General features: G+C 29.9%; 1 protein-coding gene across 1 annotated transcript in view; it reads left to right on the top strand.

Annotated features, from left to right (window-relative positions):
- Nucleotides 1–1,247: 1,247 nt before the first annotated feature.
- Nucleotides 1,248–18,413, top strand: part of LOC135125118 (mucin-2) — a 65,016-nt gene continuing 47,850 nt past the window's right edge. The window contains exon 1 of the mRNA XM_064050469.1: nt 1,248–1,380. Coding sequence (XP_063906539.1) covers nt 1,361–1,380 — 20 coding nt within the window. The 5' untranslated portion in view covers nt 1,248–1,360. The remainder of the gene's footprint in view (nt 1,381–18,413) is intronic.

The raw sequence follows: 18,413 nt of genomic DNA, 5'->3' as shown, positions 1-18,413 counted from the left end.
AAATTGAACAATCAAAACATCAAAATAAAAAATCGAAAAATTTTAAAAATTGAAAAATTAAAACATCGAAATGTTGAAAAATTAAGAAATCGAAGTATAAAACAGTCGAAAAATTGAAAAATCTAAAGTTCAACGAAAAATTAAAAAACCAAAAAGTAAAAATTCGAGAAAGCAAAAAATTCTGGACCCCAAAAATGGGAAAGTCGAAAAATTGAAATAATGAAAAATCCCAAAACTGAAGGAAATGTCCAAAAATTAGGAAATTAAAAAATTTGAAAATTGAGAAATTGAAAAACTAAATAAGCAAAATCAAAAAATCGTTTGCTTAAAAAATTGTAAAATTGAAAACTCAAAAACCTAAAAAATTGAAAAACTCCAGAAATGAAGAAATGAAAAATCGAAAGTTTGCGAATTCTAGAAATGGGAAAAATAAAAAAATTACCTCAGAAATCGGTAAACTGAAAATTTAAAAACGTCAAAATTTGAAATCGTATCACTGAAACATCGGAAAATTCAGAAAACGAAAAATAAAAAAAATCGAGGACTCGAAAATTTGAAAAATGGAAAAACTAAAAAATTCAATAATTGAAATATTGAAAAATTGAGGCATCTAAAGTTGAAAAATTGAGCATTTGTTCGACAAAATTTTATTATTTTTATTCGATAATAATTCGATATCTTCGCCTAGACGAAAAAAATACGTCACTGGTGGTTTTTGTTTTTAAGCAAAACCTTGTCAGGTTTAATAAAGCAATTTCGAACGGCAAAAAATGAACGAGTAATCTTTCACGAACCACACATTTTTTATTACACATTTCGAGTGATTTCACCTTTTAATAATAATTCTGCTCGCGAAATCAATTCATCACAACACTCATTATTCCACCGACCTTCTGCTTCCATCTCAAATTCGACCTCACCTAATTCCAACGGCAAGATCCACCTCGACCAAAGACTGCGTTAATTACCCCAAGTGCAAAACTGCAATTCTCCTCACGTGCAAGGCGGTATTTTTTCAAAGGTGAAGAGTCAGTTCGCCTCTTCGGTATTCCTGCGTATCACATTTCATCCAATTGTTATAATTTCGTCGATGCCTCTTTCGGGAGGGAGCTGTGAACTTCTTTCATCTTTCACAGTTTCCAAGCAATTGTTGGCCTTTGTTAGCAATGCGTGTGAGTGTTGTGAAAGGTCGGACGCTGATTAGGAAACGTAGGAGAGAGCGATTGTTTGGGTTCATCTCAACATCTTCCAGTCAAGCGCTCCGGTATCTTCAGTCATTCTTCAGTCTTCAGTCTCGATGTGCTCGCACACTCTCACCCGCACGTGAGGACGGCATTTCTTGTGGTTGTGTGTTGGTTTAATGGGATACTTTGCCACCAGGTGAGTGCACATTTTTGAATTTGTGTGGTCCGGATTTTTGACTTTTTTTGAAAATTTTCAGAAAAGCACTTTGAATTAGCACTTGATGTTAATGAGCATGTAACTGTAACTAGTGTAGATCGGGTTTTTTGCTTTTTGACTTTGTTTCGAAAATTTTTGGAAACGTGCCACTTTCGTAAATTTTCAGTGAGCGATTTATCCGATGATGAGAAACCGGTTGTTTGTCAACGCGTCATGGATAGGTCAGGTTTGTGAAATTATGTAAAAGTGCCACTAATGTAAAGGTGGTCTATTAATAATTAGCACTTTATGAGATCGCGTCTTCCGTGACGATGAGCACTTTGGTTAAATTTGCACGTATTGTGAAACTGTAAATTAATTTTTAATATCGTCACTTCATTTCGAAATGGGTTTCTACGGTCGTGGAAATGTCACTTTAACAAAAGCGTGTAAATGTTCGCTAAGTGATTTTCGTTTCGAAATGTGCAAATTAAGACATAATTTCGGGAAGAAACAATTAAAATTCTCTAGTTGTATGCAAATTAAAGCGTTCAAGTACAAAATGTAAATCGGGTTTGGAATGAGGGATAGAATTATACAGTTCTCGAAAGGATTGTTTGTTCACATTTATAAGTAATTAATAATCATGAAGTGGCTACTGTGGTCTTTTGATTACCGCTGTATGTAATATTCAGTGTTGAATAATAATCGAGATGCAAATTATAATGCATTTATGGATAGCTGCTGGCTTTCTTTGATCTTTTGTAGAGGAAATCTCGTGCTCACATTTAGTTTCTTTGCAAGCAATAATCCTCTCATTAGTGGAGATATCGAATATTAAGAACGAAAATTGATCTTACACATACATGTTATATGTGTATATAGAATGTGATCAGTTCCAAGAAATTAATTACTTCATAATTTCTAAACTTTCTGTGAATGCTGCGATTTTTTAAATTTTAAATTCCACAAGGATAAGACTTGGGAAAAATTAAGTCTATTATGTGTGACACGCATCTATTATTGACAACAGTTAAACAAACGATTGTTTCTCATTTGCAAAATTTAAATGCTAATTGCAATTTTTATACTAATTATATTATTGTTAAGGTTTGCTGACTTAAACTTGACTTAAAATTTTATATTTTCGCCTTTCAATCTCTCTCTCTTTCTCTCTCTCCCACACCGTGAGCTATCTCACTGAGTTGTATATTGAAATTTCGTGGTTGCAAACTCAACGGTTAATTAACAAAAAAAAAAGTGTAACTCTGCCTGTCAACAAATAAAACAAAATATTTTTTCTTTCTTTTTTTTCTCTCAATCTCAATAACCATCAACTTTAAGAAAATACTTAACAAAAAAGAAACAGAAAAAAAAAACAAAATAAGATGCAATAATAAAATGCGGGGTGTTCTGTTTGAAAAATCTGAAACAACGATATTTGAAAATTATTATAATTAATTTTCTATAAACACTCTGTATATTAAAAGTTAGTTTTATTTATACTTCAATAAAGGGCGTATCTTTATTTATCTTTTCACAAAATATTGCAACCCAGGTTTTAAAAATAACCCTACTGCGATTTATTTTGTGAACCTAAAATATTTCAAGAAAACTGTAATAACTTGGCAACGTCGTGTAATTTTTTGGAAAAGTTGAAGAATTGAAAAATCAAAAAACTGATGACGCAAAAAAATGAAAAGTTGAGAAATTGAAAAATTATAAAACTGAAATATCGGTAAATAAAAAATCGAAGAATACTAAAATCGAAGAAAAAATTAAAGGATCGGTAAACTGAAAAATCCCAAAATTGGAACATCAAAAACTGAAATGTCGAAAAATCGAAAAATTGGAAAATCCAAAAATTAGAAGTACGTACCAAAATTTGAAAAGTTGAAAAATCGGGGAATTGAAAGCTCGAGAAATGAGGAAATCAAAAAATAGAAAAATCTCAAAGTCAAAATTGAGAAATTGAGAGTCAAAAATTGAAAAATTTAATAAAAAAGTTGAAAAATTGTAATACTGAAATATCGGAAAGCTGAAAAATCGAGACACTGAAAACCTGAAAAATCGAAAAATTATAAAATCCCAAACCTGAAATATCGAAAAATTAATACATCCATGAATCGATAAATTGCAAAATCAAAGAAAAAATTAAAAATCTAAAAATTGAAAAACTCCAACACTGAAACATTGAAAAACGATAAATCGAAAAATCGACAATTTAAAAAATTGAAAAGCTAAAAGTTGAAAAATTGAAAAATCGACAAGACCTGAGAAATGGGAAAATCAAAAATCAAGAAAGTGATAAATCCAACTGGAAAATAATGGAGACATCGAAAAGTCAAAAATTGAAAAAACTGAAAAATCGAGAAATCAAAAAATTGACAAATCGTAAAACTGAAATAACCGAAAATTGAGAAATCGAAAAGTTGAGAAAACGAAAAATCGCAAATTTTTATTGTCAAAAATTGAAACACTGAATGAAAAAGTTGAAAAATTGTAATACTGAAATATCGGAAAGTTGAAAAATCGAGACACTGAAAAGCCGAAAAATCGTCAATTCAAAAAATTTAAAACCTGAAAAATCGAAAAATTGATACATCCATGAATCGAAAAATTGCAAAATCAACGGAAAAATTAAAATATCGAAAAATTTAAAAACTCCAAAACTGAAACACTGAAAAACGATAAATCGAAAAATCGACAATTTAAAAAATTGAAAAATCTGAAAGTTGATAAATTGAAAAGTAGAAAAATTGAAAAATCGACAAAACTTGAGAAATGGGAAAATCAAAAATCGAGAAAGTGATAAATCAAACTGGAAAATAATGGAGAAATCGAATAGTCAATAAAATTGAAAAACTGAAAAATCGAGAAATCAAAAAATTGACAAATCGTAAAACTGAAATATCCGATAATTGAGAAATCGAAAAGTTGAGAAATCGAAAAATCGCATATTTTTATGGTCAAAAATTGAAAAATTGAATGAAAAAGTTAAAAAATTGTAATACTGAAATATCGGAAAGTTGAAAAATCGAGACACTGAAAAGCCGAAAAATCGTCAAGTCAAAACATTTAAAACCTGAAAAATCGAAAAATTATAAAATTCGATACCTGACATATCGGAAAATTGATACATCCATAAATCGAAAAATTGCAAAATCGAAGGGAAAATTAAAAAATCGAAATATTGAAAAACTCCAAAACTGAAACATTGAAAAACGATAAATCGAAAAATCGACAATTTAAAAAATTGAAAAGCTAAAAGTGGATAAATTGAAAAATTGAAAAACTGTAAAGTTGAAAAATCGTAAAACTGAAATATCGCAGAAAAATCGAAAAAGAAAATTAAAGAATCGGCAAACTGAAAAATCCCAAAATTGGAACGTCGAAAAATTGAAAAAACCCAGAAAACTGATAAATCGATAAATCGAAAAATAGTAAAATCGAAGAAAAAATTAAAGAATCGGTTGTATTGAAAAATCCTGAAACTGAAACATTGAAAAATTGATAAATTGAAAAACTGAAAAGTTGAGAAATTGAAAAATCGTAAAACTGAAACATCGGTAAATAAAAAATCGAAGAATTCTAAAATTGAAGAAAAAATTAAAGGATTGGTAAACCGAAAAATCCCAAAATTGGAACATCAAAAACTGAAATGTCGAAAAAAATTGTCAAGTCGAAAAATCGAAAAATTGGAAAATCGAAAATTAGAAGTACGTACCGAAAATTGAAAAATTGAAAAATCGACAAATTGAAAGCTCGGGAAATGAGGAAATCAAAAAATAGAACAATCTCAAAGTCAAAAATTGAGAAATCGAAAAATGGCAAATTTTTAGGGTCAAAAATTGAAAAATTTAATAACTGAGTTGAAAAATTGTAATACTGAAATATCGGAAAGCTGAAAAATCGAGACACTGAAAAGTCGAAAAAGCGTCAAGTCAAAAAATTTAAAACCTGAAAAATCGAAAAATTGATACATCCATAAATCGAAAAATTGCAAAATCAAAGAAAAAATTAAAAAATCGAAAAATTGAAAAACTCCGAAACGGAAACATTGAAAAACGATAAATCGAAAAATCGACAATTTAAAAAATTGAAAAATCTGAAAGTTAATAAATTGAAAAGTTGAAAAACTGAAAAATCGACAAGATTGAGAAATGGGAAAATCAAAAATCGAGAAACTGGAAAATAATGGAGAAATCGAAAAGTCAAAAGGCCGAAAAATCAAAAAATTGAAAAATCCTAAACCTGAAATAACGGAAAATTGAGAAATCGAAAAATCGAGAAACTCAAAAATTTTAAAAGTCGAGAAATGAAGAAATCAAAAAATAGAAAAATCTTAAAGTCGAAAAGTTGAGAAATCGAAAACTTACAAATTTGGAAACGCCAAAAATTTAAAAATTGAAAAATCGAAATATCGAAGAATCAAAAAGTTGAAAAATTGTAAAACTGAAATATCGAAAAATTCCAAAATCGAAGAAAAAAATTAAAGAATCGAAAAATTGAAAACCCCACTGAAACATTAAAAAACTGAAAAACGGAAAACTTTAAAAACTGAAAAATCGAGAAGTCCAAAAATTCGAGAAATGAGAAAATCAAAAATCGAGAAATTGATAGATCAAACAACTGAAAAATAATCGAAAAATCAAAAGCCACAAAAATCCAAAAATTGAAAAAACAGATAAACCGAGAAATCAAGAAGTCGAAAACCTCAGAAATGGGAAAATTAAAAAATCGAAAAATCTAAAAATCAAAAAATTGAAAAATCGTAAAACTGAAATAACGGAAAATTGAGAAATCGGAAAATCGAGAAACTGAAAATTTTAAAAATCGAGAAATGAAATCAAAAAATAGAGTAAGTTGAGAAATCGAAAACTTGCAAATTTAGAAACGCCAAAATTTAAAAATTGAAAAATCGAAATATTGAAGAATCAAAAAGTTGAAAAATTGTAAAACTGAAATATTTATTTATATATAGAATTTCCCACCCCATTTCTTCTATTATCTTCCACAATATTTTCCACATGGTCATGGGCGAGTGAAATATTAACTAAAAGTTTTATTTCTAGTTATTGTGACAATGAATTAACAAGTACTGGCCCCGCCCACCCACCCTCTGTTTTCTAAGAATGTATGTGATTTGCCAAAAACAGTTTTATCTTAGCCTCAGACTTTTCTCTATATCTAATAATTACATGTCCAGGAGCGCGTGCTTAATGATTCACCCTCTATATGAGCAAACGTATTCGTTCTCCTGTAATATCAATAAAAGTCAGTGTTGGTATACAACGTGTTTGTGAAAAATGTCTCCAATAATATTTCACATCTTTTATAATAAATCACCCTGTATCATGCGTTGATTCTTTTTCTTTAGAATCACTAAAAAATCAAATAATTTTTTTTTATCTGTCATGATTAAATTAGAAAGATATCGACAAGTGCGTACTTACTGAGTAGATTAAAGTATCATTTTATGTGGAAATATTGACTCCAATTTGTGATCTTACTTTGCCAGTTTAAAATTTTTCACATATGTATTTTGTTTAGAATTTGTGAAAGTTCCCAGAATAAAAATTCACTAGTTTAACTTTCTTTCATAAACACCACTGCTGAGAAAAAACCGTAACAGCGTGTATAATGTTCAAAATGAAAATCTTAATATATACAGGGTGAATCACTAAGTCCGCGTTCCTCAGAATCTCAGTAATTACTGAAAATAAGAAAGTTCTACGGAGCATCATACATTAAAATATTTTCAACTATACAGAGTGTTCTATTTTTTTCTGTGACCTTTTCCTATAAAACTGTAGTTTATTTTTGAAACAAATAATTCGAAAATTTGCAAAAAAATTGGAATAGGTGTCAAATTTAATTTATCTGTGATTGTTGTCACCGGTGTGAATAAAATTCAGGTCTCTGTTAGTTTTTTTCTTTTATATTCACCGACTAAACTTGACTGATCGACTCCACCACATTTGTATTAGTGCGAGCGAGATAGCGAATGAACCATTTAGCCTTACATACTTTTCGCTTTTTTTCATCTTGTCGAATTATGATAATCTTGTCATAAAATTTTTAACATCAAACAGAAATACCACTCATATTCATCCGGAAATGACATAACAAGAATTTTTGGCACTTTCATCCTTAATCGACATTTACTCAAATAGTGTAATACATATTTTCCAAACAAGTAGACTCACTTTCGCTTCTTCTATGAAAAGGTCGCAATGAAAGCTCACCTACGACAGCTGCAGAATTAGAAGATCTGCAACAGTGAATGTTATAAAATCGAATAAATCACCAGTGTTAACAGAATAAATACTATCGTTCGAATCCAAAAGGATGTCGATGTAAATATTTCGGACTGCTAAAGATGCTTTACGCAAGAGCGATTTTATTATCTGTAATTAGGTAGGCTATAAAGTGCTCGAGAGAAGATTTCGTGTTTTTTTTTCGAAACTGAATTGGGTTTAAAATATGTGAAGAAGCTACGATGGGTTAAATGTACAACCTAGCGACCACTTGTATGTTTATCATCTCCAAAAGTTACATCACGCCAAATTAATGTTTCTATGTTAAGTAATGACAACAAGTAGAATGTGCATAAAAAAAAGACAATTTGTGGGTCACCGAATATTGCGTCCATAAACCTATGGGAGAAATACCAAGTACCGTAACCCCCACAGCGCGAACACTTAATCTAAACCGTCTTTATCCTTATCTCCTCTATAATTAAATTACAACACTGCATCAGCTATGCTAACCTCACATTCAGGTTACCATTTTTATGCACCATAGGTCAAAGTGACCATTACGCAACCAAACCGTAACAAGATTATGTAAAAAATCGATCTAATTGTTCACGCATCTGATAGCCAGCAGGAAATCCCATGGAATAATGCGAACGAAGAATTTTATTTAAATTAAAATAATTAAATGAAGGGGAAAGTTGCGCATCTCTCCTTTCATCAAACGATGTTCAGCTACCGGTTTGCGTTCCCAGAAGGTGTAAATCTCGCGACAATTATCGAGGTTTTGGCAGTTTCGACACGTCCGTTATAAATGGAGCGATTGAATTAAATCGAATGTGACGTTTCACAAGTTCATTGCAATTATTTCGTAAAGGTGCCGGCATTGTGGGATAGATTGATGTGATCTCGACATTTTTAGATCCTGCGATAGGTCGCTGAGGCTTGAGGCGATGGTGTCGCAATGGGTTCTTTTTGTAAATTTTTAGACCATCACATAAAAATTGTCAGAATAATATCGACTTAAGTAAAATAATGTTCAGAACGTTTTGCTGTATTGTAGTTTAATTAATAATTTTAATCGCTTCCTTCGTTTTGAGGAGACACTTTGCTGCGTGCTTAATTGTCGGATTCTTTCGATATATAAACATATACAATTCAAGTTAAGCATGTATTGATAATACATTTTTACTTTAGAGGCGAAGGAAGATCTGTAGAAATAAGTTTATAATGTGATGTTTCGTTTTTGAATCAAAATATTGTTAAAACCGAAACATTGAAAAATCAAGAATTGTAAAATATCCAAAAAACAGAAGGTTGAAAATCTAAATATTTTAAAATCGAAATCCTGAAAAATCCCAAAATTGAAAAATCGCAAAACTTCAACAGAGAAATCGAAAAATCGGAAAATTAAAAAAATCCAAAAATTTAGAAACGTCAAAAATTGAAAAGTCGAAAAATTGGTAACTCGAATAATCGAAAAGACGAATAATCGAAAAACTGAGAAATCGAAATCGAATAAACCCGAAATCGAAACAGCAAAAAATCTAGTTTGAAAAATAAGAAAATTCAAAACTGAAAAATTTATACCTAAAAAACCCTCGAGTTGAGTTCCTCGATTTTTCAATTTTTAATTTTTCCATGTGCAATTTTTCGTTTCAATTTTTTATTTTCTTAAGACCCACCACTGACCCGGAAATGACCGGCATTCAGGCAAGACTTCTATCATTACGGGTACTAAGACCAAGTAATGATATGCATATATCTTTATTGTTATAATTTTACAATATTCCGATTTTATAATTGCTTGTTTTTTCAATTTGCAATCTTTCAATTTTACGATATCTCTTAAAGTTTTCATTTTTAAATTTTCCAATTTTCCGATTTTCCAAATTTTGGACCTTTAAATTTTTAGATTTTGCAGTTTTTTTTATTTGAAATTTCACGAGTTTTTAGTTTTTAATTTTCAATTTTTAGATTTGTTAGTTTTTCATTTCTTCAGTATTATCCATGTTGATTAAGTTTATATAATAATGATAAAATAAGAATTATAATGTTTATAACAATTTGTTCGATTGTGGTTTGTCGCTTTGAGACGACCAACACATTCAAATCAATAGCGTAATTGCAAAATCATATGGATTTTGCAATTAAGTTCCGCCCCTTGGTCTAACACCGAATGAAAAATTCATCATAATTGAGATCGGGACAGATGGGCGGGGCTTAATCTTTGTTGTTTTTTTCTTTATATACGTAGTTTTCTTTCAACAACAGAATAGTTAAACTTGCTTTAGTTTATTGTCGGGAAAAGAAGACTTCGTATATTAAGAAAAAATGGACAAATATAGACCCCGCCCACCCACCCTTTCTCAATTGTGATGAATGTTTTATTCATTGTGAGCTGAAGGGCGGAGTTTAGCTGCAAAATCCTCATTTCTCCACGAAAATTTATCATATGAAACTCATCACAATTGAGATTGGGGCGGGTGGGTGTGGCTTAATCTTTTTTTTTAATATACAGAGTTCTCTTTCAACAACAGGATAGTTAAACATGATTTCAGTTTCTTGTTAGGAAAAAAACACTTCGTATATTAAGAAAAAATGGTCAAAATATAAACCCCGCCCACCCACCCCTACTCGATTGGGAAGAATGTTTTATTCATTGTGAGCCGAAGGGCGGAATTTAATTGCAAAATCCTCATTTCTGTACAAAAAATTATCATATGAAAGTCATCACAATTGAGATTTTTTTTCTCGAAAAACTGAAAAATCCAAAAATCCAATAACTAAAATATCGAATAGATGAAAATCTTAAAAAATGTAAGATTTAAATTTTTGAAAAAACAGAAAATTGAAAAATCTAAATATTTTAAAGTCGAAATCTTGAAAAATTCCAAAATTGGAAAATCTCAAAATTTCAACAGAGAAATCGAAAAATCTGAAAATTAAAAAATCGATTAATGGAGATATTGAGAAATCAAAAAATCCAAAAATTTAGAAACGTCAAAAATTGAAAAGTCGAAAAATTGGAAATTCGAATAATCGAAAAGACGAATAATCGAAAAACTGAGAAATTCCGATTTTATAATTGTTTGTTTTTTCAATTTGCGATCTTTCAATTTTTCGTTTTTTTTTTAATTTTACGATATCTCTTAAAGTTTTCATTTTTAAATTTTCCAGTTTTCCGATCTTCCAAATTTTGGACCTTTAAATTTTTAGATTTTGCAGTTTTTTGATTTAAAATTTCACGTTTTTAGTTTTTAATTTTCAATTTTTAAATTTTTTAGTTTTTTAATTCTTCAGTATTATCCATGTTAAGTTTATATAATAATGATAAAATAAGAATTATAATGTTTATAACATTTTGTTCGATTGTGGTTTAATTACTAATTTTAGTCCTTTGCAATTAAGCTCCGCCCCTTGGTCTAACAACGAATGAAAAAGTCATCATAATTGAGTTCGGGGCGAGTGGGTGGGGCTTAATCTTTGTTGTTTTTTTCTTTATATACGTAGTTTTCTTTCAACAACAGAATAGTTAAACTTGTTTTCAGTTTCTTGTTGGGAAAAGAAGACTTCGTATATTAAGAAAAAACGGACAAAATATAAGCCCCGCCCACTCACCCCTACTCGTTTGTGAAGAATGTTTTATTCATTGTGAGCTGAAGGGCGGAGTTTAATTGCAAAATCCTCATTACTCCACAAAAATTACCATATGAAAGTCATCACAATTCAGATTTTTTTTCTCGAAAAACGGAATAATCTAAAAATTGAATTAAAAATTGAAAATTCGTGAAATTTGAAATCGAAAAACTGCAAAATCCAAAAGCTGGAAAATCGGAAAACTGAAAAATTTAAAAATGAAAACTTTAAGACATATCGTAAAATTAAAGAAAACAAAAAACGAAAAATTGAAAGATTGCAAATTGAAAAACTGATGAAACCAAAGATTGAAAAAAAGTGGAATTGAAAAAACAAACAATTATAAAATCGGAACATTGAAAAATTGTAAAAATAAAGAAAATAACAAATTGAAACGCAAAATTGCAGAATCTAGAAATTAAATGGAAAAGTTGAAAAATTGAAAAATTTAAACTTGAAAAATCGAAAAAAGGAATGACCAAAAAAAACTTCGACCAATTTTTCAAATCTACGATGACATTAATTTAAATGACGAATGAGCTAATGAGAAGTTATAAAGTGTAGATAATATAAATCCAGAACGATTTTTCAATTTTCCAATTCTTCAATTACTCGATTACTAAATTTTCCCCTATCTCAGTTTTTCCATGTCCCAGGTTTGAGATTTTTCAGTTTTCAATTTTTTTTGATTTCCAATTTTTTCGATTTTGCAATTTCTCGTTTTTTCAAGCTTCCGATTTTATTGAAAAATTAAAAATTCAACGAATCAGGTCAGGTCGAAATTAAAAAAATTCGACAGACCGAAAATTAGATAAATCGAAAAATTTAAAATTCGAAATTTCGGAAATTGAAAATTTGCAATATCTGTACCCATTTTTATAAGAGACGTAATTTCTCAAGCTGCTGGACCGATTGTTGTCAAATTTTGGAGAAAATATAAACCCCGCCCACCCACCCCTTCTCAATTGTGATGAATGTTTTATTCATCGTGAGCTGAAGGGCAGAGTTTTGTTGCAAAATCGTCATTTCACTACAAGAAATTACCATATAAAATTTTTTCCGATTTTTTAGGTCTTCGATTTTCCAACTTTTCGAATCAAAAAATGAAAAAATGGAAAAATTGTGAAATTGAAAAATAAAACATTAAGACGAAAAAGTCTAAAATGAAAACCTTGAAAAATCTAAAAATTGAAAATTAAGAACTTGAAAAACTGAAAAAACGAAAAATTGAAAAATCCAAAAAATGCAAAATCGAAAACACGAAATATTGTAAAATCGAAATACTGAAAATTAAAGAAATCGGAAAATCGAATCATTTAGAAATTTTCCGATTGTTTAATGTACCAGTGTTTGGTTTCTAAATTTTCTAATTTTCTATCAATCGATTTTTCGACTTTTTGTTTTTCCAACTTCTCGATTTTTCGATATTTTGATTTTCCCATTTCTCGATTGCTCATATTCAATTTCACGATTTCTCGATTTTTCCATTTTCATATTTTCGATTCTTCCTCGAATTTTCGATTTCACGATTTTTGTTTTTCAATTTTGGAATTTCTCAATTTTTCGATTTATGGATTGATTAATTTTTGGACATCGAATTTTGGGATTTTTCAATTTTTTGTTATGTTAATTTCTTCGATTTCTCGTTTTTGAAAAATCGAGAAATCTAAAAATTGAAACATCGAAATTGGATAATTCGAAAAATCGAAAAATGATAACACCGAAAAATTTTAAAATTAGAAACCAAAAAATTGAAACATCAAAAACAAAAATCGAAAAACGAGAAATCGAAGAAATTAACATAACAAAAAATTGAAGAATAATTGAAAAATCGAAAAGTCGAGGAAGAATCGAAATTATGAAAATGGAAAAATCAAAAAATCGCGAAATTGAAATTGAGCAATCGAGAAATGGGAAAATCAAAATATCGAAAAATCGATTGATAGATAATTAGAAAATTTAGAAACCGAACACTGGAATATTAAACAACCGGAAATTTTCTCAACGATTGATTTTCCTTTAATTTTCAGCATTTCGTTTTTACAATATTTTGTTTTTTCGATTTTGCATTTTTTGGATTTTTTAATTTTTAGATTTTTTGGTTTTTCAAGTTCATAATTTTCAATTTTAGATTTTTCAAGGTTTTCATTTTACACTTTTTCGTTTTTTCATGTTTTGTTTTTCAATTTTACGGTGTTTCCATTTTTTCATTTTTTGATTCGAAAAGTTGGAAAATCGAAGAACTAAAAAATCGGAAAAATTGAAAATTCGAAAGCCTGAAAAATCGAGAAATTGCAAAATCGAAAAAATTGGAAATCAAAAAAAATAGAAAACTGAAAAATTTCAAAACTGGAACGTCCAAAAACTGAGACAGGGGAAAAATAAAAAATCGAGAAATCTAAAAGTCGAAATATGAAAATCGAAAAACTGAGAAGTCGAGACACCGAAACATGGAAAAATTGAGCAATCGAGAAATGAGAAATTCAAAATATCGAAAAATCGATTGATAGAAGATTAGAAAATTTAGAAACACCAAACACTAGAATATTAAACGATCGGAAAATTGAAAAATCGTTCTCAATTTCAATCATTCGTCAATTAAATTAATGTCATCGTAGATTTGAAAAATTGATCGAAGTTTTTTCGGTCATTCATTTTTTCGAGTTTACAAGTTTAAACTTTTCAATTTTTCAACTTTTCCACTTAATTTCTAGATTCTGCAATTTTTCGTTTCAATTTTTACTTTCTTTATTTTTACAATTTTTCAATGTTCCGATTTTATAATTGCTTTTTTCAATTTTTCGTTTCATCAGTTTTTCAATTTTTCGTTTTTTGTTTTCTTTAATTTTACGATGTCTTAAAGTTTTCATTTTTAAATTTTCTAGTTTTCCGATTTTCCAACTTTTGGACGTTTAAGTTTTTAGATTTTGCAGTTTTTCGATTTGAAATTTCACGAATTTTCAATTTTTAATTCAATTTTTAGATTTTTCAGTTTTTGGAGAAAAAAAATCTCAATTATGATTACTTTCATATGATAATTTTTTGTAGAGAAATGAGGATTTTGCAGTTAAACTCCGCCCTTCAGCTCACAATGAATAAAACATTCTTCACAATCGAGTAGGGGTGGATGGGCGGGGTTTATATTCTGACCATTTTTTCTTAATATACGAAGTCTTCTTTTCCCAACAAGAAACTGGAAACATGTTTAACTTTCCTGCTGTTGAAAGAAAACCCTATATATTAAAAAAAAGAAAAATTAAGCCGCACCCACCCGCTCCAATCTCGATTGTAATGAGTTTCATATGATAATTTTTCGTGGAGAAATGAGGATTTTGCAGCTAAACTCCGCCCTTCAGCTCACGATGAATAAAACATTCATCACAATTGAGAAGGGGTGGGTGGGCGGGGTTTATATTTTGTCCAAAATATGACAACAATCGGTCCAGCAGCTTCGGAGATTACGTGTCTAATAAAAATGGGTACAGATATTGCAAATTTTCAATTTCCGAAATTTCGAATTTAAAATTTTTCCATTTATCTAGTTTGCGGTCTGTCGAATTTTTTTAATTTCGACCTGACCTGATTCGTTGAATTTTCAATTTTTCAATATTCGAATTTTCAATTTATTTCCTTTTCGATTTTTCGACTTTCAGTTCAATTTTTTCATTCTTCAGTTCTTAGATTTTTCAATTTTCTTACTTTTCGGTTTTCAGTTTTTCCGTTCTTTGGTTTTTAAGTCGAAAAATTGAAAAATCGAGAAATCTAAAAATTTAGACATCGAAATCTAGATAATTCGAAGAATCGAAAAATGATAAAACTGAAAAATTTTAAAATTTAAAAACCAAAAACCTGAAACATCAAAAACTGAAAAATAATCGAAAAATCTCAAAATTCGATCTCCAAAAATTAATCAATCGATAAATATAAAAATTGGAAATTTCCAAAATTGAAAAAGAAAAACTGAGATATCGAAAAATTGCCAAATCGGGAAATCGAAGAGTCGAGGAATATGAAAATGGAAAAATCGAGAAAACGCGAAATTGAAATTGAGCAATCGAGAAATGGGAAGATCAAAATATCGAAAAATAGAAAAATCGAGAAGTCGGAAAAGTCAGAAATGGAACAGTCGAAAATTTAGAAACAAAAAACTGGAATATTTAAAAATCTAAAAATTTAAAAATCGAAGAAAAACTGAAAAATCTCAAAACTGGGGCATCGAAAAATTGAGACAGGAGAAAATTAAAAAATCGAGAAATCCAAAAGTCAAAGTATGAAAATCGAAAAACTGGAAAGTCGAGACACCGAAAATTGAGCAATCCAGAAATGAGAAATTCAAAATATCGAAAAATCGAGGAATCGAAAAGTCGAAAAATCAAAAAATCGGAAAATCGATTGATAGAAAATTAGAAAATTTAGAAACCAATCACTGGAATATTAAACAATGGGAAAACTTCTTAATGATTCGATTTTCCGACATCCAGATTCTCGAAAAAAATCCAAATTGCATAATATCTTTCAATACAGCAGCATAAGACGAAGGCAAAATTGCTTCAATGATTTTAGAATATCTACACGTTTGCTTGCAGCACTCCCCAAATCTCGTGTAGCAAATTGCGCACTAGTGTCATAACAAGCTTGTTCACACAGCATTTTTCTGACTCAAAAAAACGAAGCAAGTAATTATCTCATTATTCGGTAATCTGATGTATTTTTTGCGGAATGAAGAGTTTAACTTTAAAGACGCTTCAAACCTTTGAAATTATTTAATTACATGCAATGAAATGCTTATTAGGTCCCGACTTAGTTGCTTTCCACACACGGAGCGTCTCAAGGCTGTAGTTAAATTTATTCTAGATCGTTGCCGGATAAAATCGTTTTTCTAAAGAACTCAATGAGAAAAAACCATTGCAGTGAGAGAAATACATAATATTACCATCTGTGAGAGTTTCTGCACTCACAGTCGACTATTATATTTAATCTACTGTTATACTTTCTTTCGGAAATGCAGTTATTACAACAATAATACATTTCAGTCACTCCAAAGTACCATGCTTGTGATGTTTTCATGTATTTTAGTTGAAACCCATGAAAGTAAGGCGGTAAATTCAAAAATTTGTAATGCAGGTTTCCCGAGATTTGTGTGTCAAGGCGATGAAGAAATTTCGATTTAATTTCGATCGAACTATGAAAGTTTTCAAAATAAAAAACTCTATGAATGTGATAATAATTAACACGTTAAACTTTAAGTTCACTCTATCATTAATACGAATTGATAAAATAGCCATTGTCCTTCCTTTCTTCTCTGAATAAGGCGTTGAAGACATCTCGAAACCGAAAATTACGACCTTACGAAAGATCTGATCTAGTTTAAACAGTGGCATATAAATTCACCGAGTGCATTTAAACTGACAAGCTAACAATCCAATTGAAGAAGCAATCGTTCGTTAGCCAACCTTTTTTAAATAATAGTGCGTGCCCACAGTTCGATGAAAAATAATAACAATACAATAAATAACGATTACGACAGAACTTTGAGGTCAAAGTAATAATTAAACAATCTGAACTGTGAGAATTTCTGCAAATTTAGTCTGCGTCGTTTTTTTTATTTTATTGAACATTGTTAATACGACCGACTTGTGTGAATCGCGTTATATAAATAATGGGAGCATTTTACCGAACGGAAGACTCTTCCTGTACTTAATAATATAAAAAATGGTACGCAATACAAGTGTCTTAATTGGAAGTTATTAGTGTCATTGATCTGCATAACAATAGAGAACTGTGCTTCACACGACTCAGTTTTACACTTTTATTAAAAATTTGTTCCGGCTTTAAATTCGATACTATAATTTGGTAACAATAAATCACACCGATAGTAAAATTCGGTTCAACCTGTCATTATAGTTCTTAATATTTTAATATGATCGTAGATTTAGTTGCTGGTGAACGTTCAACACGACACAAAGATGCGTCAACACAAATACCTTCACTTCTTAACCCAGTTGTTACGATTAAGTTAATCCGAGATGTTTATAAACAGTGTGACATTTATCACATTGAAACCACTACCGCGCTTAAGCGGACACTTTCACATTCCCGAAGACGTGCTTTATTGTTGCAAATATTTGACAAACGACGAAAAAGGAGTGAAATTCGGAAATCCGTTTCGAATGAAAAAATTTTAAATCCAAATAATTTTATGAGTCAGAGCGTTTCTCAGCGTATGACCTTTGTTTTAAGTAAATATACTATGGGAAAATTGGTATGGCAGGAATCACGACTTTTCTCTGACGGTCAAGTGATTGTGGAGCTTCTATTCTCATGTATTCCTTGACCTGATCGAAGTAACATAAGAGAACTCATCGTGGATTAGCCATTTACGAAGCTAAATAATTACCATGAATGACACGAATCCTGTTCTGATTTGTAAACGAGTTTTTCGTTCATGGACTTGAGAATTTTCCCGGTGTTGTAATGGATTAAGGAAATCGTTTGAGCGTTCCCAGACAAAAAACTTGAATGGGTTGTGTAACAGAGGTAAAGAAAATTCAGGAGAGTTGTTTCCGTTTCGGTTGTGGAATTTCGAACGAGTAAGGTCGCTGTGAACACACTCAAATTATTTTGACGCCGTTGACATTTACTTTGAGGAAGAAATCTGTAACAAGGACCTTTTTTGTGAGGATGGCTCGCTTGAGTTATGTAAGACGCTTAAAAGAGCAAAAATGAGAAATATGCATGTACGACTAATGTTTTTGCGGAGTACATACTTTCTATGAGGACGTACACGGCGTGGTGTTTAGTCAAGGCTGTGACTCGTTTTGTCAGTTTTAGCACGATTTTAGTTTCCATTTCCACGATATTGTGAGGCGATAGAGTATTTTACTTTTAGATTTTATTGTGCTTTACGACTTACATAATTTGATGTGTTTTTAATAACCTGAGGAAAATTGTCGTATTAATGCTACATAATAAAAAGAAGGAGCGCCAGGTGGAATTTAGCGGAAATGGAAACAATAACTTAATGACATGAAGAAATAAATCAAACTGAACCTGATTCCAACCACGAAATGAGTGTTAAGACAATATAAAGAACTTAAGTAACTTTACGTAAAATTAATTTTTATTGAGATCTTGAAT

Source organism: Zophobas morio, unplaced genomic scaffold, assembly GCF_036711695.1.
Source record: "Zophobas morio isolate AGI-343-1 ecotype UQ-CSIRO unplaced genomic scaffold, CSIRO_AGI_Zmor_V1 ptg000008l, whole genome shotgun sequence".
Lineage (NCBI taxonomy): Eukaryota > Metazoa > Arthropoda > Insecta > Coleoptera > Tenebrionidae > Zophobas > Zophobas morio.
The sequence above is the reverse complement of the archived record's forward strand: the minus strand, read 5'-3'. Positions and strand labels throughout refer to the sequence as shown.